The sequence below is a fragment of the Trichechus manatus genome, unplaced genomic scaffold (genome assembly GCF_000243295.1).
Source record: "Trichechus manatus latirostris isolate Lorelei unplaced genomic scaffold, TriManLat1.0 scaffold00003, whole genome shotgun sequence".
NCBI classification, from domain to species: Eukaryota; Metazoa; Chordata; class Mammalia; order Sirenia; family Trichechidae; genus Trichechus; species Trichechus manatus.
In genome coordinates, this window is record NW_004443939.1 from 25,147,151 (window position 1) to 25,169,449 (window position 22,299).

The 22,299-nt window shown below is 38.0% G+C and overlaps 1 protein-coding gene and 1 pseudogene across 2 annotated transcripts in view; one reads left to right on the forward strand and one right to left on the reverse strand.

The window, feature by feature from the left end:
• Nucleotides 1–22,299, forward strand: part of ST6GALNAC3 (ST6 N-acetylgalactosaminide alpha-2,6-sialyltransferase 3) — a 667,044-nt gene that overhangs the window by 393,995 nt on the left and 250,750 nt on the right. For both annotated transcript variants that reach the window (XM_004369071.2, XM_023731160.1), the window contains one exon: nt 3,112–3,521. In XM_004369071.2, coding sequence (XP_004369128.1) covers nt 3,112–3,521 — 410 coding nt within the window. The remainder of the gene's footprint in view (nt 1–3,111; nt 3,522–22,299) is intronic.
• LOC101358706 (protein kish-A pseudogene) lies at nt 13,597–13,823 on the reverse strand (annotated as a pseudogene).

Sequence of the window (22,299 nt, forward strand, 5' to 3'; positions counted from 1 at the left end):
CAAAAAAAAAAAAAAAAGTCCTCCATGTTGGAGAAGAGAGAGTGTTGACATGTCGTGGGGTTGTTAACCAATGTCATAAAACAATATGTCTACTGACTGTTTAATGAGAAACTATTTGTTCTGTAAACCTTCATCTAAAGTACAGTAAAAATATATTTAAAAAAAGAAAGAAAATGAGCAACTCTGCATTGTTTGCTCTTTCAGAGATTAAAGAAAAACCTCTAAGGACTATTTATTGTCATGAGAAATCATTGATGATATGCAATTAAACCAAAAATGAAGGCTGCCAAATTGTACAAGTGGTATGTTCTCAACCTGTCTAAAATACAGACAGTAGGAAAAAATACATCAAAAAATTGCAGTGGTGGGAATATGGAAAATTTTTTATTCCTTTGTCTATTCTTTTTTTTCCCCCAAATATTTAAGTTTTCCACAATGAGCGTATATTACTTTAACAATCAAGGAAGAAAAAAAAAAGAGGGGAGGATGTTAAAGCAGTTTGAGGTATTTTGCTATAAAATTTGATGCAGTATTCTGGGTTCAAGCCATCTCAAATGTAACAGGTCTGAATAAAGATCTCCTGAACTTGCTCCTCCTGATACCTTCTCCTTTCCAGTTAAAGGCAACTCCAGTCTTCCAATTGCTTAAGCTAAAAATCAGCAGTTCTCTTTGACTCCTCTCTTTCTCTCACATCCCACAGTCAATCTACCAGCCAACCCAGGAGGCTGTACTTTCAGAATGTATCCAGAGTTTTACCAACTTCTCCCTACATCTTCTGCTACTCAGCCTGGTCCAAGCTGCCGTCTTCTCTTGCCAAGAGGATGGCTGTAGCCTCCTCACTCTACTTCTGCCATGGCCTCCTTGTTTCAGTTTTCCACACAGCAGCCAAAACTGTTAAATATAAATCAGATCAGTCTCTCCTGTCCTCAGAGCCCTGTTACAGCTCCCTGTCTCACTCAGAGTAAAAGCCTTACGTGGTGGCTCTGTTGCTGTCTCTCTGGTCCCCTTGCCTAATTGCTTTCCATATTGCTCTCTCTCAGTTGCTCCTTTCTCATCTCAGGCTGTTTGCGTTTGCTATTCCTCTGCCAGGAATGTTCCTTTCTCAAATGTCCACAAGGCCACCCTCTCATTTCATGTCTTTACTCAAATATCATTGTCTCAGGAGGGCATTCCCTGAGCACTCCACCAATGCATGCACACACACACACACACACACACACACTCACTTCCTATCTCATCCCCCTTTGCTGCTTTAATTTTATCTATTTAGTCCTTATCACCATCTAACACAGTATGTACTATACTGATTTGTTTATTGCCCTTTCCTGATACCGTATGAAGGCAGAGATTTTTGTTTCTGTTTTTCAAGCTGAATCCCTGACACCTGGAACAGCGCCTGGCACGTAGTAGTTTCAGTAACTACTTTGAGTACCTACTATCATTGCTGAAGATGATTTGTTAAAGTTCTGTGATGACTATCTAGATGACCTTTCTGGGGCACTTTGCTTCTCAATTTACCCGCCTACATTGTGACACCTAAACTGTACCTGTTGACATGTTGCTTTATACTGATTACTTCTGGTTTGCTTTTCTCTCTTCATCTAAGTCAACAATTCCAAATGAATTGAAAAAGTCCATTTCTTCCCTAATATTAGGTTAAGTGCTCAGGCTTCTGATAAGTTATTTTAATTGAATTCCTTTCATTTCCTAACTTAACCATTACATATTGAGCCCCTACATTATTCCAGGGACTATTGGGGAATGGGAGTAAAATCAAGAAGACAGACATTGACTCTGCTCTTAGAGAGTGTACATCTAGTGGACAGACATAATTAAACAATAAATTACAGTACAACACAAAAAGTAAAATAAGGACAGTACCCAGCATGACAGGGACCACTGACCAGTAAGCATAATAAAAATCCAGGATCGACCATCAGATAAAAATGCAGAATTTCATAGAAGGTGGATGAGAAAGATGTGTATCAATAAAGCACGTTGCTTCTTTTATCACTGCTTTAAAAGATAGGATGACTTTTCTTCATGTGGGAGGCAAGGGGCAAAAGTAATTTATTTGGTTTGCTTACCAGGAGAGAAAGCAGGGATTAATGGAAAGAGCAGTGGCCTTAGAGTTAGAAGATCTAGATTTTGAATCTACCCCTGCAACTTTTCATCTGCAAGTGCTGAGAGCTCTTAACCTCTATGGATCTCCATTATCTCACTGGTTAATAAGCAGAGGGTAGTGTGTTAGACTAGCTCTAGAGACTGTCTATTGTACATGCCTTTCCTGAATTCTTAAAAGAGTCTTGGTGATACAGTGGTTAAGTGCTCCACTGCTAACTGAAAGTTCAGCAGTTCAAACCCATCAGCTGCTCCATGGGAGAAAGGTGTGGCAATATGCTTCCGTAAAGATTTGCAGCCTTGGAAACTATATGGGGCAGTTCTACACTGTTCTATAGGGTCGTTGTAAGTTGGAATTGAGTCGATAGCAGTGGGTTTGGTTTGTTTTTTGTGTCCTTATCCCTCAAGATTAAACGTAGGCACAAAGGCCAGTTAACATGGTAACTCAAGATAATTTTTTAAGGGTCTTTAATATTTTGATAGCCTGGGACTTGTCTTAAGTAGTACTGAATGCCAAAAAGATACCTCATTATTTGCTGAACTCATCATATTTTAATCAACTACTACATAACCATTCACACATATAAGTAAAATGGAGAAATGATGCCTGGATTTGTTCCTTTTGCTTTTCTTTTTTAGCCACTGTCCTTATGAAAGAGATAAACATCTTTCTGTATTTTCTCTTTTCATTTGAAATTATAGTTCTGAATGAAAATTGACTATTTTCCACTTAATGTAAACCAACATGTGGGAACAGAAATTAAAATGATTTTTATAACAGTAAGTATTTACTTTTTAAGTGGAAGCATGCCCCCTAGCTTGATAACCTATGGTAGTGACTGTAAATTGTATATAGTTTGCACAGCTATTCCCAAACTCAACAATTACACACAATGCCTAAAGTTTTTCTTTTTCTGGAGAAGCTTGTTTGAATAGTTGGAATTTACTAATTTACATATTTCTCCCCTGCCTTCTTTTTTTGTTTTGCAGCCTTTGCAACTGGACTGTGACCTTTGTGCCATAGTGTCAAACTCAGGTCAGATGGTTGGCCAGAAGGTGGGCAACGAGATAGATCGCTCCTCGTGCGTTTGGAGAATGAACAATGCCCCAACCAGGGGCTATGAAGAAGATGTTGGGCGCATGACAATGATTCGCGTTGTGTCCCATACCAGTGTTCCCCTTTTGCTAAAAAACCCTGATTATTTTTTCAAGGAAGCAAACACTACTATTTATGTTATCTGGGGCCCTTTCCGTAATATGAGGAAAGATGGCAATGGCATCGTTTACAACATGTTGAAAAAGACGGTCGACATCTATCCAAATGCTCAAATTTATGTGACCACAGAGAAGCGCATGAGCTACTGTGATGGAGTTTTTAAGAAGGAAACTGGGAAAGACAGGTGAGTCCTCTCTGAAGCAGCCTTCTTGTCTTTTATGCTAAGTCTTTGCTGAGTCCCTTTGCCAATTATCAAATGAACAGAGTAACTTTTCAGATTGATTGCTGTATGTTTTTGACTGTTACGGTTACTTGATGAGCTAGCAGCTAGGCCTCATTTCTTCCACCTACACTACCTTCTGTTCTCTTTCCCTTTTGACTGGCTTGAGGCTTCAAAAACACTAGATGCTTCCCAAAGGTATCTTTAGATCTTTTCTTATTTAGCTCAATTTGCTATTGATTAAGTTGGATTTTAGCTGAAAGAGGAAGCCCACACATTTCTGTTTCAAAACATAGAAATGTTAAGGAACCTTAGGATTATGTATTGACCTAAACTCCTTTAGAAATTGTGGTTAAATTTTACCTGAGACCACAAACAAAGCAGACTATCCATTCTCTGATAAGGTTGCATAGCTTCTTGCATGCAAATAGGCCTTGTGATCTTGAAGACCATAACTTGGTATCTAAAGCAGAACGCCGTATTGAAATTATACCTCACTTAAAATCATTAATAGCTGGATCCTTGAAGAGAAGTGAGGTATAAATACCATTCACTCAATTATCCAAACACCCATTTGCATTTTTTCATTACGTCTGTTTCTCCCACAGCATTTTATAAATTCCCCTTCCCACTTTCTTTTCTTCATACCTACGTGCCTCATTCTTCCCCTTCCTCTACTTCTCCTGCTTCTTCTCTCTCCTCTCTTTTCATCAGCATCATCTCCCATGTAACTCTTTGCCTGCCATTTTTTCCTTCCTCTTCAGGAAGGCAAGCAGGATAAGGGAAAGGAGTGGAATTACTAGTCAGTAGATGTTAGTTCATATATCTAGCTCCAATAAAAGAGCGACTGAAGGGAGGTATTGAAACCAATGACTAAAGTTTTAAATTATCTGTAAATTTTGCTTATCTGTGCAATGCCATGGATAAATCGAGCATTGGCCATAATTCCAATATTAACATTTTTATTTCCTCAGAATATATGTCTTTAGCTATTTAATATTATTAAATATAAACTTTTAACTATATTGAGATGTATGCGTGCTTGCTTATGGGGGGGTGCATCTTCTGATATCTCTGGGTATAATTTGAATGTTGATAATTATTTTAAAATCTTCTGCGGACAGACTCTCATATTGATATCTTGGGTTGATTTGAATTTAACATTTTCTACTTCTGAGGACCAACAATGCATAGCTTCATCTGAAATGCAAGATGGGAATAGCTATAATTCTGGCCCTTTCTACTGTTAGAGTTAGCAAGAGGAATCCCAAAGGTTAAATTTGAATCAATATAGCATAAGCTGTCCAAAAGAGACAGGCATTGGAGCTAGAAGGAGTAGGTATGTATGGTGCTTCCAAGAAATACTCTCATATAGTGCACCATTCCGTATAAACAAGACGATTCTCAATGGTCTTCAGAAATTTCTGGTCTCTTAATAGCCTCGAGCAATGCAATTAATTAGATAGATTTGGTTTTTTATTACTTGTAGTTAGCCCTCAGGGCACCCCCAAGTCATAAGCATAAGCCCTAGCATCCTTTGGGGGTCTCAGAGAAGAGCTTAGCATGCTGTTTGTTCCTATTTGTTTGGCCTTTGCTGTGAGCATACAGTGAGACAATACTGTCACAAATGTGTGGCTTGTACAATTAGAACTGGGGAAGAATAGTTTTGGGAGATTCATTTTCCTATTGCTGTGATGTGGAAAGCTGTTTGTATAGTGGGAAAAAAGTTTGCTTGGTAGAATTAATTGGTGGGTATCATTCAATGGGTTGTTGTGTGCTTTGAGTCAATTCCGACTCATGGCCACCCTATATGACAGAGTAGAACTGCCCCATACGGTTTCCTAGGCTGTAATCTCTAAAATACATAGAAAATGTCAACAACTAAACAACAACCAACAAAAAACAATCCAACAAAAAATGAGCAAAGGACATGAACAGACATTTCACCAAAGAGGACATTCAGGTGGCCAGCAAATACATGAAAAGATCATTAGCCATTAAAACAAAAACGTATTGCTGTTGAGTCGACTCTAACTCATAGTGACCCTATAGCTATTAGAGAGATGCAAATCAAAACGGTAAGGAGACACCCTCTCACCCCTGCAAAAATGGCAATGATCAAAAAAACAGAAAACAAATTCTGGTGAGGTTGTAGAGAGATTGGAAATCTTATACATTGCTGGTGGGATTGTAAAATGATACAACTATGGGAAACAGTATGGCGCTTCCTCAAAAAAATGAGAAAAAGAAATACTTATGATGCAGAAATCCCACTCCTAGGTATATTTCCTAGAGATGTAAGAACAGTAACACGAATAGACATATGCACGCCTATATTCATTGCAGCGTTATTCACAATAGCAAAAAGATAGAAACAACCTAAGTGCTCATCAATGGATGAATGGATAAACAAATTGTGGTACATACATGCAATGGGATACAACACAAGTATAAAGAATAATGAGGAGTCTGTGAAATATCATAACATGGAAGAATCTGTAGGACATTGTACCGAGTAAAATATGTCAATCACAAAAAAGACAAATATTGTAGGGTTCCTCTATTATAAAAGATCAAGAATAGATATACATACAGAAAGCAAAGTTCTTTGATGGTTACCAGGGATGGGAGGGAGAGGGAGGGGTAATCACTTTCTAGATAGTAGACACTTGTTACTTTTGGTGATGGGAAAGGCAATCCCAAATATGGGTGAAGTCAGCACAACCTGACCAAGGTAAATAAAGACACTAAAAAGTACATAAAAAAAGGGACAATATCCGTAAATGCTATAGCATATACAATTGTGCAACAACAGTAAAAACAACCAAAAAATATGTGTGTGGTTACATAGGTAGATATGGGTACATATATGTGTATAGCAAGGCACATGGGAGTAAATACATGTGCATGTATAGGTCTATCTGTAGGCATATGTCTACTCATGTTTGTGTGTGCTGCATATATATCCCCATATATAACAAACCACATAGGAGTCATGTTACGGAGCCTTCCTAGACATATGCAAACAGCTTGTGGGATTGGTTTACTGAGCCAAAAGGCTTGGGACCATAGTCTCGGGGAACAACTTAGTCAATTGGCATAACACGGTTCACAAAGATAATGTTCTACATCGAGTTTTATGAGTAGCGTCTGGGATCTTAAAAGCTTGCAAGCGGCCATCTAAGATACAACTATTGGTCTCTACTCATATGGAGCAAAAGAGAATGAAGGAGATCAAGGGCTCAAAGAAGAAACTAGCCCACGGGACTAATAGCCCACAGGAACCACAAGCTCTTTAAACCTGAGACCAGAGGAACTAGTTGATAACTTGGCTACCACTACTGACCGTTCTGACCAGGGGCACAATAGAAGGCCCCAGATAGAATGGGAGAAAAATGTAGCATAAAACTCAAATTCCCAAAAAAGGCCAAACCTACTAATTGATGAGACTGGAGGAACTCCCAAGACTATTGCCCTAAAACACTGTTTTAATTTGGAATTGAAGCTATTTCTGCAGGTCACCTTTCAGCCAAATAATAGATTGGCTTATAAAATAAACAACATCACCCAAGAGTAATGTGCTCCTTTAACCAATTAATTTTATGAGATGAAACAGTGAACAGTTACCCAAAAGCAAAGATGAGACAGCAAGGAGGGGAAGGGAAGCTAGATCAGTAGAAACAAAACAAACAGAATGGAAATAATGAGAATGCTGACACATTTTAAAAATTGTAACCAGTGACACAGAACAATTTGTATAAAAATTGTTAAATGGGAACCTAATTTGCTGTGTAAATTTCCACCTAAAACACAGTAAAATATTATTTTAAAAAACCTAATTTGCTATTAAATTTTCTCCAAAAACAGAATAAAGTGTTTTATAAAAATAAGCAATAATTCCTTTATATATTTAGTCCATTTTCAAATTTCTCCAATTATCTCATAAATATATTTTTTTATCAGTTTGTTTAAATCAGCATTAGCATAAGGTCCATACCTTGCTCAAATGTTGAAACCAGGATTGGTATAGTGTTCATACACTGCAACTGACTGACGTGTCTCCTATTTTTCTCTTAGCTTACAGTTCCCTCTTCCTCTTTCTCTCTGTTGAAGACACCTAGTCATTTGTTCTGTAGAGCTTTTCGTAATCTGGATTTTGCTGCTTGCATGTTCCCCATAGTATTTCTTTGTCATTGTCCTTTCTGTTTTGAGGCTTGATTGGATTCAGGTCCAAATTTTTGCCAAGACTATTTATGTGGTATTTCTATAAGAAGGAGTACTGTCTGATTTTCTCTCTTTTTATGATGCAAGCAACCATTAATGATCATTGACTACATCCAATAATACATTAACTAAACTCTCATTGCCATCGAGTCGATTCCGACTCATAGCGACCCTATAGGACAAAGTAGAACTACCCCATAGAGTTTCCAAGGAGTGGCTGTTGGATTCGAACTGCCGACCTTTTGGTTAGCAACCGAGCTCTTAACCACTGTACCACCAGGACTCCAAATAATACACTAGAGGTTGCAAAATGGTGGTATTTTATCATTCCCTTTTTATTTATTAGCTGAAATAATTTATAAAGTGAAACTTGCCCTTGTTAACCATTTGTTTACCATGAGGAATAATACAGTGCAGGTCCTTTCTCTTTATTGACCAGTTTTTGTGAATTGACTCCCTAGCATCATCTAAAGACGACTAGAAAGTTTATTATTATTTTCATATTGACTTATAGACTTTGAAACATATTTGAAGTGTTTTAATTTGTTAAATTATTATGCTATAGATGTTGAAATTGTCCTATTTTGGCCTGTGAGAATCCTTTCAAATTGGCTTGTGAGTCCTTTAGACAGGCCCTCAATGGTCTTTGATAGCTTATTTGCTTCCTGGCATTACAGGATGTTTCAGGCTTTTGTATATATCCTGACCCAGACCTGGTTTCAGAAATTTGTTTAATGAACCTTGACTCCTTATAGTAGGAAATGGTATTTAAGAGACTGTAATCTTGACACTCTTGGTACCCACTGATTCTGGGTTGGTCTTTGTTTCTCTGCCTTTTCAGTGGACAGAGCTAATATATAAACAATAAATGCTGTATATACTGTTTAAAGATATAATCATTATGAGTTCAGACTGATACTTCCAATTCCAATTCAAGACTACCAGCTTTCTATTTTATCTCATCTGTCTTACATCTGTTTCTTCTTTCTACCGTGCTGAAAATCACAGGTCCCAAAGACAGCAGCGTAATCACTCATCTACTTTGTACCACAACACATGCGTAACAATCTTAGAATAACAGCACAACCAGCAATATGTTCACTATAATCATTTTATGATTATTCTGCATTAAAGAAGACATTTTAATGTCTCGCATCCATGTTGTAGCCATGTTCACAAAAGTATCTGTCAGTTATAGCCCAATAAAAGTTTTCAATGTTTTTCTCCTACATAAGTAGGAGTAAGGTAAGTGGTACCCATCCTAGCAGGGGTAAGGGAGTGGGGAAGAAGGGATGTCCATCTAATTTTACTTTTGTTATAAAGCTATTTTGGTTGGTTTGCCTGCACTTATTGGAAATCTTTAGCAAGTATTCATTGTCATCATCAAGTGTTTAATGAAGAGATCATGTCACCATTACGATGTATAATTTATAGAAATTAAAAAAAATTGTGTCACTAGTAGTTAAAATGATACACGATAGGGAAATGATTAAATGCAGTTCCTCAAAGAAAAATCAGTCTTCTCAGCTTGCTTTACTTCTTCAAATTGTTAAAATCCTCTCTTAAAAATATCCCTCTGCAAATTTAAGGTGGGCATCTGTATCTTTTTCAAGTGAGTTTATCTTTGTCTCAAGGGATTCCTCATTGAGGAAACACGGAGTAGTAGAAGAAGTATGCACACTGCTAAATTTCTTTGGGTGAGGTTAGGCCCACTCCTCAGCATATTGGAGTACCTTTTCAAACCAAATGAAATTTGCTTTCTAAAATTATTTGGCTTGTTAATTAGAAAGGATGACCTTGTATGAAGGGCTGAAAGAACAGAAAGAGAAAGCTGCTTTCTTCCTTTGTCTTCTGGGGCCCAGTTTTCTTTCGAACTCTAGGTCCTTTGGGCAGTGGTTGCCTTTAGATTTTCACTTTCCAAATATATTTCTAGGAAACAAGAATTGTGAATTCTATAGCAACTTTCATTCCTTACAGACAGCTTTGGAATTAAAGATCATATTTCAAAACAATCTGGACTAAATGGATCTCTTTTTTCTTTTTGAATGATCGATATGCATCAATAATATTAGCCTGATGACATTTACACATTTGCATTAATACATCTTAAGACTGAAATACCCTAGAGATGCTGACAGACACCATACTCAACACTTTGAAGAATGTGATTATGTGCCTGGCCATGTACAGATGCAAAGGGAATGTGAACTTTCCTGGAAAGGCAATAAAGAGCCCATGTGAGATATGCCATTTATGGGCAGGTGGGCAATTGCAGCTTGTATTCCACTTTAGAAATATGATGGCAAATGTAGACACATTATTTAATTAAGTAATAATTGAGAAAGCTATAGTCCCCATTAAAAAGAGCAAAGCCAATTCTGGGCTGATAAAGGGCCCTGAGCTGCCCTAAATAGGTCTTAATTAGCTGGCACCAGTGTGGCTCCACCTTCAGGGATGGATGAAATTAATGACAGCTAGCCCCAAATAGATCAGTGTTTCAACATGTCACTGCCTCAGATGAAGGGAGTAAGAAGGGGGCGTTTACTTTTAAGGATCGTTTAGGAGACAGGATGTACAAAAGTCACTTTCAGAAAACACTGACAAAATGGGAAACTGATTCATAAATATCAAAATCTCTACCTGGGCTAATCTTTGCCAGAGTGTTCCTTCAATTCCCACTCAATCTTCAGCAGAGAGAAAGAAATCAGCGATGTGTCATTCCACACTGCCTTCTTTGGTGACAGTTTTATAATCTGGCATGGGTTTTGAGCGCAGCTCAAGTTGTGCTATTTCAGTTTGGCTATTTTGAAAGTTTCTTGTGCAGCTGCATGATCAGCTTTAGGGATTAAATTGACTCAGGTCCCTTGGGTTTGCAAAACCCTTAGTAGTTTCTAAAGTGGGAAGGATTTTCAAGCTTTCCCACCTGAGAATTTAGGATCTCTTTGACAGTCCCCATCTGTCAGGACATAAGGTGGCCTGCCTCAACAAATACAGAACCAGCAGTGCACCAAGGGGGCAGAAACAAAACAAACAAAAAAACCTGCTAGTCTTAAGAGTCTGCCACAAAGCGCAGAAAAAAACAAAACCAAACCCATTGCCGTTGAGTCAATTCAGACTCATAGTGACCCTGTAGGACAGAGTAGAACTGCCCCGTAGGGTTTCCAATGAACACCTGGTAGATTCAAACTGCTGACCTTTTGGTTAGCAGATGTAGCTCTTAACCACTACGCCACAAGGCACAGAAACTTGCCTAATTCACCCCAAGAGATGCTTCTACTATGCCTGGACTCCAAAAGCAAAGATGTCTAGTTATTTCTAATGCAGAATACAGTAAAACCTGCAAAAGCCGGAACCTGTGTAAGGCGGAAACCTGTCCGAGAAGGAAAACGCAAATATTTTCCACTAAAACAGGCGTTAGAAAAGTGGTAAGACTGCACCCTCTCAAAGACGGAAAACCTGCGAGACCCAGAAAAAGAAGGCAGTCCCGTGGAGTTCCAGCTCTCTCAAGTTTCATTGTATCTCCTAATCCCAGGAAAACCTGGACCAAGAGAAAATAGCAACAGTAGAACAATTCTTGGATTGAATGATGGGACACAATGTTAAAAGCATTATTTTCCTTTTTCTTTTTCTTCTTGAAGGTGATCTTTGCAAATACAGCATCTCAGCCCATTTTCAGGAGCAATGTTGACACGTTTCTGTTAAAATGAATGAATGTTTCCACCCCGGCTGATGTATTTGGCAGGAACAATAAATTCACACAGCAGTCACGGGCAGACCTGTAGTACTCCTGAGTCAAAAAGCATAATAAGACATCCAGGGCTGTGTTTTTCTGCTAACAAGTGTTGGGAAATAGGGGACGGTCCTTTTCCTATTATTCATGATGACATCCAGTGACCTACATCAGGCCTCCTCTGTAATGCACATGTGCTGGAAATTAAAAGTTCAATAAAAAAGAGGGAAAGATAAATTTTAATAATGGGAGGATGGGAGAGGCAGTTGTGATTGATTGAGATATCAGTACCAACCTCTCATATGTTCAAAAAAAAAAAAAAATTCATACACACTGGGTGAAACTATGATATATTTGACAAGACACCTTAGTTTAGTATTAGAATAAGAGAAACATCTAAAATTCAGTGACTGTTTTTAAAAGAGAAGGCTGTGCAGATCACTAGTGTTGTGGAAATCAGGACTTGCAGCCAATCTACTTAGGGAAATATGTTTCTCCTGGGCCAGAGGAAATACACTTGACGGAATGGCCAGATTACCCTGTATAGAAAGAAAGGTCTTTTAAGTCCCAATAAACACTTAGGCTAAACATTTTTCTCAATGTAAAGACTTCTGAACACTGAAAATTGCAGGAAACCCAAAGAAAAATAGGCGGTAAACTAGAAGCCCCTCATTAGAATATGTCCACACTTTTAAATTTTATCAGGGCTTTCAAGGTTCCTTTTTTTTTTTTTTTTTTAACATAGGGTTGTCGAGTTGTCTGGTTATCCCAACACTGTTTGTTAAAAAGATTATATTTCTTTATTAGATTAAGTCATGGGATTTATCTCTTTGGTTGATTTATTTCCTCCTTTTATAATTTGGGTTTCTCCTCTCCTTTGATTTTTTTTAACCAACTCTTTCCAAATTTAGATCAAAATTAAGGTAATTAACAATGGTTATATATTTGTTCTTAAAAAATATGAGCCGGGAGCAATCTCTTTATTCCTCAATTCTTGCATGCCTTGGCTCTGTTTAAAACAGAATTGGTTGTTTTGAGACTTGTTTTTTTGGTGGAAATGTACACAACAAAACATACATCCATTCAACAGTTTTTAAATATACAGTGCACTGACAATGGTTTTATATTTCACATTGTGTTACTATTCTCCCTATCTCTACCCGTATTGTTTCACTACCATTAACTTAGACTCTGCCCCTTAAAGTTCTCATTTTAGAGTTACTCGTGTCTATTTAATCTCATATAGATAGTTTTTTTTTTTCACTTGTGCTTTACGTGAGGTGAAGGTTTACAGACCAAATTAGTTTCCCATTCAATAGTTTAATACACAAATTGTTACATGACATAGGTTGCTCTCCCTGCAATGCGTCAGCACTCTCCCCATTACCACCCTGAGTTCCCCATTTCCATTCATCCAGTTTTCCTGCCTCTTACTGCTTTTTTGTCTTTGCTTTCGGGCATAACTTGTCCTTTTGGGCTCAAGTAGATGATTGTTCTAAGGAGCACTTTCCTCACATCTGTTATTCTTTATTTATAGGCCTGTCATGGCATAGCGGCTAAGAGTTTGGCTGTTAACCAAAAAGTCGACAGCTCAAATCCACCAGACACTCCTTGGAAACCCTATGGGGTGGTTCTACTCTATCCTATAGGGTTGCTATGAGTCAGGATTGACTCAACGGCAATGGGTTTTTTTTTAGGGGGCTATTATTTGGCTGAAAGGTGATCTCTGGGAATGGCTTCAGTTCCAAGTTAGAAGGGTATCTAAAGGCTGTAGACTCAGAGGTTCCTCCAGTCTCTCTCAGACAGTAAATCTGGTCTTTTTTTTTTTTTTTTTTTGCAGAATGTAATATTGTAGTGACAGTACTGAGATTGATTTGTACAGACATATTAAACTTTCTGAGTATTATATGGTTGCATATTAATTATATATAGAATATTGGTCCAATAACATAAAAATGGAGAACAGTGGCTGGAAATATATCTCACTCAATGTTCAGAGATAAAAGCGTTAACCATTCTTTCCATTATTTTCTGCAGATAAGTCTTTTTTATATTGAAATCTGATGGCAATCAAATTCTGGCATTTTTCCAAGCTACTGTATGAACAGAACGTTGAAGGTCATCACTATACAGCATACTGCAACATAAGGACTCTTCTGTTCATCAATCCTGGCACACTTCCAACGTATACCCAACAGTCCAGTTTTATTTCTGTCCAGGACACTGGGTGACAAGGATCAGATATAAGCACAGGTACATATAAGCAGCAAGATTACAGTCAACAGACCCTGAAAATTGAAACTAGCAGACATAGTGAGGCCGGCGAAGCCCCAGCCATATCACCCTTCTGGGCCCAGGGCAGAATAGGCTTGCCAAAAAAAATAATATATATATATGTTCTTATATAAGCAAAATGTCAATGTATTAATTTCCTGTGGCTGCCGTAACCAATTACACAAACTTGGTAGCTTAAAACAACAGAAATTTATTCTCTCACATTTTTGAAAGACAGAAGTCCAAAATCTAGGGGTTGTCAGAGCCTCATTCTCTCCTGAGTCTCTAGGGGAGAATTCATCCCTTGCCTTGTCCTGCTTCTGGTGGATCCAAGTGTCCCTTGGCTTATAGTCACATCACTCCAATCTCTGCTTCTGTGATCACATCACCTCCTCCTCCTCTATCTTCTCTGTATGTCACATCTCTCTCTGACTCATTCTTACGAGGACACTCGTCATTGGATTTTGGGCCCTACCCAGATAATACAGGGAAAATGCCTTCTCTCAAAATCCTTAACTTAATCACATCATTTGCCATATAAGGTTAATAGTTACAGGTTCCTGGGATTAGCACATGGACATATCTTTTTTGTGGACCCACCATTCAACCCACTACAATACCTAAGAAAATTCACAATGATTTCTTAATGACATCTGTGTTCTTTTTTTTTTTTATTGTACTTAAGATGAAGGTTTACAGAACAAACTAGCTTCTCATTAAACAGTTAGTACATATATTGTTTTATGACATTGGTTAGCAACCCCATGACATGTTAATACTCTCCTCTCCTTTCTCGACCTTGGGTTCCCTGTTACCAGCTTTCCTGTCTCCTCCTACCTTCTAGTCCTTGCCCCTGGGCTAGTGTGCCCGTTTAGTCTCGTTTTGTCCTATGGGTCTGTCTAATCTTTGGCTAAAAGGTGAACCTCCAGAGTTACTTCATTACTGGGTTAAAAGGCTGTCCAGGGGCTGTACTCTCAGGGTTTCTCCATTCTCTGTCAGGCCAGTAAGTCTGGTCTTTTTTTGAGTTAGAATTTTGTTCTACATTTTTCTCCAGCTCTGTCTGGTACCCTCTATTGTGATCCCTGTCAGAGCAGTCAGTGGTGGTAGCTGGACACCATCTAGTTGTGCTGGATTCAGGCTGGTGGAGGCCGTGGTAGTTGTGGTCTGTTAGTCCTTTGGACTAATCTTTCCCTTATATCTTTAGTTTTCTTTGTTTTCCCTTGCTCCCAAAGGGGTGAGACCGGTGGAGTACCTTAGATGGCCGTTCACAGGCTTTTAAGACCCCAGATGCTACTCACCAAAGTAGAATGTAGAACCTTTTCTTTATAAACTATGTTATGCCAACTGAGCTAGTTGTTCCCGGAGACCTTAGTCCCCACAGCCCTCAGCCCAGTAATTCGGTCCCTCAGGGGGTTTGGATTTGTCCGTGGAGCTTCCATGACCTTACCCTGAACAAGCTGTGCTGGCTTCCCCAGTATTATGTACTGTCTTACCCTTCACCAAAGTTACTATTTATCTATTGTCTATTCAGTGTTTTTCCCTCCCCACCCCTCCTGTCCCTCGCAACCATCGAAGATTGTTCCTTTTTGTGTGTAAACCTTTTCATGAGTTTTTATAGTAGTGGTTTCATACAACATTTGTCCTTTTGTGATTGACTTATTTCACTCAGCATAATGCCCTCAGATTCATCCATGTTGTGAGATGCTTCGCAGATTCATCATTGTTCTTTATCCTTGCGTAGCACCTCATTGTATGTATGTACCGTAGTTTGTTTATCCATTCATCAGTTGATGGGCATCTAGGTTGTTTCCATCTTTTTGCTATTATGAACAATGCTGCAATGAACATGAGTGGGTATATGTCTATTCGTGTGATGGCTCTTATTTCTCTAGGATATATTCCTAGGAGTGGGATTGCTGGATCATATGGTATTTCTATTTCTAGCCTTCTAAGGAAGTGCCATATCATTTTCCAAAATGGTTGTACCATTTTGCATTCCCAGAAGCAGTGCATAAGAGCTCCAATCTACCTGCAGCCTCTTCAGCATTTATTATTTTCTGTTTTTTTGATTCGTGCCAGTAATGCTGGGTTGAGATGGTATCTCATTGTGGTTTTAATGTGCATTTTTCTAATGGCTAGTGATCATGAACATTTCCTCATGAGTCTGCTAACTGCTTGAATGTCTTCTTTGGTGAAGTGTCTGTTCATTTCCTTTGCTCATTTTTTAATCAGATTGTCTTTTTGTTGTAGAGGTATTGGATTTTCCTGTAGATTTTAAAGATTAGACCTTTGTCGGATTTATAACCGCCAAATTTTTTTTCCCAGTCTGTAGGTTCTGTTTTTACTCTTTTGGTGAAGTCTTTTGATGAGCGTAAGTATTTAGTTTTTAGAAGATCCCAGTTATCTAGCTTATCTTCTGGAGTTTGCATGTTGTTAGTTATGGTTTGTATCCTGTTAATGCTGTATATTAAGGTCTCTAGTATTAATCCTATTTTTTCTTCTATGATCTTTATAGTTTTTGGTTTATATTTAGGTCTTTGATCCATTTTGAATTAGTTTTTGTGTATGGTGTGAGGTATGGGTCTTGTTCATTTTTTTGCAGATGGACATCCAGTTTTACCAGCACCATTTGTTAAAAAGACTGTCTTTTCCCCATTTGATGGACTTTGGGTCCTTGTCGAAGATCAGGTGACTGTATGTGGATGGATTTACATCTGGGTTCTCAATTCTGTTCCATTGGTCAATGTATTGTCGTTGTACCAATACCAGGCTGTTTTGACTACCATAGCTGTATAGTAGGTTCTGAGGTGAGGCCCTGTGAGTCCTCCTACTTTATTCTTCTTCCTCAGTAATGCTTTACTTATCCAGGGCCTCTTCCCTTTCAATATAAAGTTAATGATTATTTTTTCCATCTCTTTAAAGAATGTTGTTGGTATTTGGATCAGGATTTCATTGTATTTGTAGACTGCTTTGGGTAAAATTGTCATTTTCACAATGCTGAGTCTACCTATCCATGAGCATGGTATGTTTTTCCACTTATGTAGATGTCTTTTGGTTTCTTGCAGTAGTGTTTTGTAGTTTTCTTTGTATAGGTCTTTACATCCCTGGTTAGATTTATTAGTAAGTATCTTATTTTTTTAGGGGCTATTATAAGTAGTATTGCTTTCCTGATTTCCTTTTCATCATTCTCTTTGTTGGTGTATAGGAATCCAACTGATTTTTGTGTGTTTATCTTGTATCCTGCTACTCTGCTGAATCTTTCTATTAGTTCCAATAGTTTTTTCATGGAGTCTTTTGTGTTTTCCATATATAATATCATATCAACTGCAAATAGAGACAGTTTGCTTCTTTATTACCAACTTGGATACCCTTTATTTCTTTTTCTTGCCTTATTGCTGTAGCTAGGACTTCCAGCACAATGTTAAATAGGAGTGGTGATAAAGGACATCCTTGTCTCATTCCTGTTCTCAAGGAGAATATTTTCAGCCTCTCTCCATTTAGAATGATGTCAGCTGTTGTTTTTCCATAGATACCCTTTATTATGTTGAGGAATTTGCCTTCTATACCTATTTTATTGAGAGTTCTTATCAGGAATGGGTGTTGGACATTGTCGAATGCCTTTTCTGCATCAGTTGAGATGATCATGTGGTTCTTTCCTTGCCTTTTATTTACATTGATTGATTAATGTTGAACCATCCTTGCATACCTAGTATGAATCCTACCTGATCGTGGTGTATTATTTTTTTGATACGTTGCTGAATTCTATTGGCTAGAATTTTGTTGAGAATTTCTGTATCTATATTCATGAGAGATATTGGTCTGTAATTTTCTTTTTTTGTGGTGTCTTTGACTGGTTTTGGTATCAGGGTTATGCTGGATTCACAGAATGAATTTGAAAGTATACCTGACTTTGGATCCCTTCCTTTTCTGTGTTCTGAAATAGTTGGAGTAGTACTGGTATACTGATGTAAGCTCTTCTCTGAAAATTTGGTAGAAATCTCCAGTGAAGCCATCTGTGCCACTACTTTGTGTGCATCACCCACCCCAGAGGTCAGGGACCACCGCTTGTGAGTATACCTGACTTTGGATCTTGGCTCCCTCCCTGTTCTGTGGACAGTAGGATCCCTGGAACTCTCACCTACCTTTATGTGTTTTCCTTCCTTAGATTCAGATCATGATCCACTCCGCTTGCTTCTCTCCAGGTGTGTTTATATGGTTTCTCTGTCTCTTATGTGCATACTGTGAAGTTGCCTTCCTATGATCCTCACCTGGGGTCACTGCTTGCTTTGTTTCAAGATGACCACGTTGAGCTGAGATGGTTGGCAGAGCCCCTCCACTCCATTTCACTCCTCTTTAGCTGTGTTCATTCAATTTTTTCTTCCAGTCAGTGTTCGATTCAATTCTTTACCCTTCCTTTTTGATGTTATGTGTTCCAGGATAATTATCTGCATCTGTTTCACTTGGTTTCTTGAGTCTTTGTTGTAGAGGGATGATATAGTGCATCTGACTATTCTGCCATCTTAACTCCTGCCTCTAGATAATTCTTCAGAAGAGTGCAATACTCAAGGTGAATATTATTTATTAAATTATCTGAATTGTTGTTTAGTTTAAAAATGACTTCATGGGTAGTTTCAGTTCAAGTTTTAAAAGTTGTTTCCAGTCAATAGATTCAATGTGTCCAGAAAATCTAGTTTCCATTAAGAATTTGAATTTATGTTCCACATTTTTTCTCCTTTTTGACCAAGATCCAACTATTGGGTCCTTGATGGAAACATTCAGTAATGGTAGTGTGGCACCATCCATGTCTTCTGGTCTCATGGCAAAGGAAGTAGTAGTACAAGCGGGCAATTACACCTACAGTCCATTTCCTTCTCTGATTCCTGGATCTCCTTCTTCCTCTGTTGCTCCAGGTGAATAGAGATCAATTGTATCTTAGGTGGCTGCTCACAAGCTTTTAAGACCCCTGAACTAGGATGTAGAACAGAAACTCTAAGAACAATGTTAAGCCAATTGACTGGAGAGGCCCATGTTTTATGAGACTTTTCATTCTGTATTATGTTTATTTTACTGTTAGGTTTTTCAATGCATGGACAACTATTTCAAAATATCTTACATAGTGTATGGGATATTGTAGGAGTTCTGCTAAGGTTTGTTGAATTGAATTCTTGTTTCTTGGAAACAAAAATAAGAGACTTCTTGTAAGATGTGGTATTATTGACCTTTTAAATGGACTTCCCTCCTTGTATTTTTTTCCTACAAGCTCCCAGAGCAGACTAATGCTATTAGTCTACAGACAACACTTTGAATAACCCTATTCTAGGTTATTTTGAATGAGGGTACAAGAAAACATTTCATTGTTCCCTGAGCTAGAGAAGTGCATAAATTAAGAATAATTATTTCCCTAATAACTGTGGTAATCTGCTTGTAGTTGGATCCCAATTTTGTGACCTGCCCTTGCCTGATCCAATTAAGCATGGGGCCAAGAATTCCTTAAGAATATCACCTGTCAGCAAGGGAATTATTTCTCTGACTTTATTGTGTTTATAAAGTGCCTGTCTCCACTTTATTTTCATACCTAACATAGGAGGGGCATGTCACCAAAATGCCAAACAAATGTGCTATCTCACTCTGCTTCTTGCAGCTAAATAGCCCATATATGTTTCAGGTTTTATTGAATTGACCTCAGCGATGAATCCTTTTCTTTTTTCTCCTATCATTGCCACTACCACTACTTTAGTTTGAGCCTTCACTGCCTTACACAAAGGTAACTATTAATCTAATCCTGCCTCTGTGCCTTTGAGATTATTCCCTCTGCCTTGAATGCACTTCCTCCATCACCACACATAAAAATGCAACCCATTCTTCATGACAAAATCAACAGTTAACTCTTTCATGAAGCCTTTTTAATATTCCTAATTAGAACTCATATTCCTCCTCCAAAAACACATAGCACTTTGCATTTATTTTAATAGAAATCATCACTCTGTACCATGCATTATTGCTATTCATTTCTAATCTCTCCAAGTAGTCCATAAGCTCTTTGTGGGAATACCAAGTCTTATATATTTGTTTCCTCAAGCATCTGATGTAATACTTGATCTAACAGGTATTCAGTAAATATTTGATTGATGGATGGATGAAAAAAATGAGTTAAATAATACCAAATAGTTTTCTGAGTTAAAAAATCTCTTTGCTATTTGTTGAAATGCTTGTGAATTTCAAAACACTTTTCTTCAGTATATAGGAGTCACAGTAATGCCAAACGAGGCAAGTTCTACCTAATTTAGGATTTTGATAGAAAATTTTCCACATTTTCACTCATAGAGACCACCCTTGTTCTATCTAAAGGTTGGCAAATCTATTACGTTCTCTAGGGTTTGGGTGACTGGGCATTGGGTTTTTAATAAGTCGAGAGAACGATTTCTCAAATAGAGGTTTCCATTTTAGCTTCACTTTAGTGGCAAAGCAGTTTCCAAGACTTCACTCACAATTCTGTTAGCTATCAATTGCCTGGTGAAAAAACAAATCCTAGCACCCAAGTCCAAGATTAACTCATGTGCCTTAGGAGGCAAATACAACCACCACCCCAGAAGGTGGAAAACAAAAGACCCAAGTAAAGCAGAACTGCAAACTCAATAAAATGATCTGAGCTTCATTACTCAACTTTTACTTGTCTCTCAGAAAACTCTTCTCTGATAACAAAGAAAGTAAATTGTCTTAGTGAAAACACTTTTAGATAACTTTATGATGAATATAAATCAATGAAAAAAAATGGTAGCAGTGTCTTTCAACTCACTGCATAAATGGTTGATGAATTTGTACACAGATTTCTAGAAAAATTAATAAAACCATTTTGACATATTTCAGATAATGGGGAGCTCAAAACCCTGCTCCCATTTCCCTTAGAGTAAAAGCAAAAGTTTTTACCATGACTTGCAATGATTTACAGGTCACCTGGCCCTCTCTTGTCCCTCTGTTTTCTCTCCTTTGTTTAACTTCCCCCATACTTACACTGCTCTAGCTACACAGACTTCCTTGCTGAACCTCAACACACAAGACATTCTTACTCCTTTGGGCATTTACTCTAGCTCTCTGCTAGAACACCCTTACCCCTTGTATATTGCATGAGCCATTCTGTCATGTGCTTCAATCCTTTGCTCATTTGTCACCCACTCAAAAAGTCTACCATGGCACTGTGCTTAAAATTGAAATCCCCACCTTATATATTGTTATGTATTGAATTGTGGCCTCCAAGAAGATATGTTGAATTGCCCCTCACCCCAAAACCTGTAAAGTTTACTTTGCTTGGATATAGGATCTTTGAAGATGTTATCAGTAGGACTTCGAACAGGTTCGTTCCAGTTTGAACCCCTGCTGATAATTTGCATTTCTACCCCCAGATATACTGACTCAAAATCTACATTTTAACAAGCTCCCCAAGAGATTATTATAGATCCCCAGCTGATTCTTATATATACATAAGTATATACATAAGAATCACCTGGATATTTTATTAAAGTGTAGATTCTGATTCAGTATATCTGGGATAGAAATGCAAATTCTCAGCAGGGGTTCGAATCAGAGGGATGGACCAGTTCGAAGCCCTGGTTATCAGTTAACCTGAGGTCAGTTAACATTAGAGTGGGACCTAATCCAATCTGAGTGGTTTACTTATAAAAGAGAAGGAGACATAGAGGAAAGACAGAGGGAAAATGATGGGAGTTATGCTGCAGCTGCAAGCCAAGGAAGATATGCGGTTATCAGAAGCTGGGAGAGACAAGAAAGGATCTTCCCCTAGAACTTTCAGAGAGAGCATTGTTCTGCTGACACTCTTAATTTTGAATTCTAGCCTCCAGAACTTCGAGACAATAAATTTCTTTTCTGTTTTAAGCCACCCGGTTTGTGTACTTTGTTACAGCAGCCCCAAGAAACTAATACACATACCTAGCATTCTCAATTTTCCTTATCTTATTCTACTTTTCTTTTTTTCATAGCATTATTTACTTTCAAACATTCTACATAATACACTTTTTTATTATCTTTACACCCTCTCCTCACTTATTGATGTGGTGAGGTTCCAAAGACCAGGTCATTATGCAAAATTGGCATTATGCGAAAATGGAGGATGGCCATATCAGATCACAAAATGGAAGATGACTTTAGCATTACATAATTGCCAAATTACAGTACATAACTGCCAAACCACTGGGAATCATGGCCCAGCCAAGATAATACATAACCTTAACCATCACAACCAGCATTACTCTTGCTTCACACCTTGGGGTTCATTACTGCCAGATGTACATCGTTAATGCACAAAATACTCAGTTGATTTTTTACTGTTGTCATAAATGTGAGATGTAGGATAATGAGACAGTCTGTAAGTGAGGAGAAGGTGTATTGTTTTTTTGTCTCTCTCCTTCCACTAGAATATAAGTTCCTTAAGGGCGGAAATCATTGTCTGTTTTCTTCACTGATATACCCCAAGCACCTAGAACAGTGCATGGCATGTAG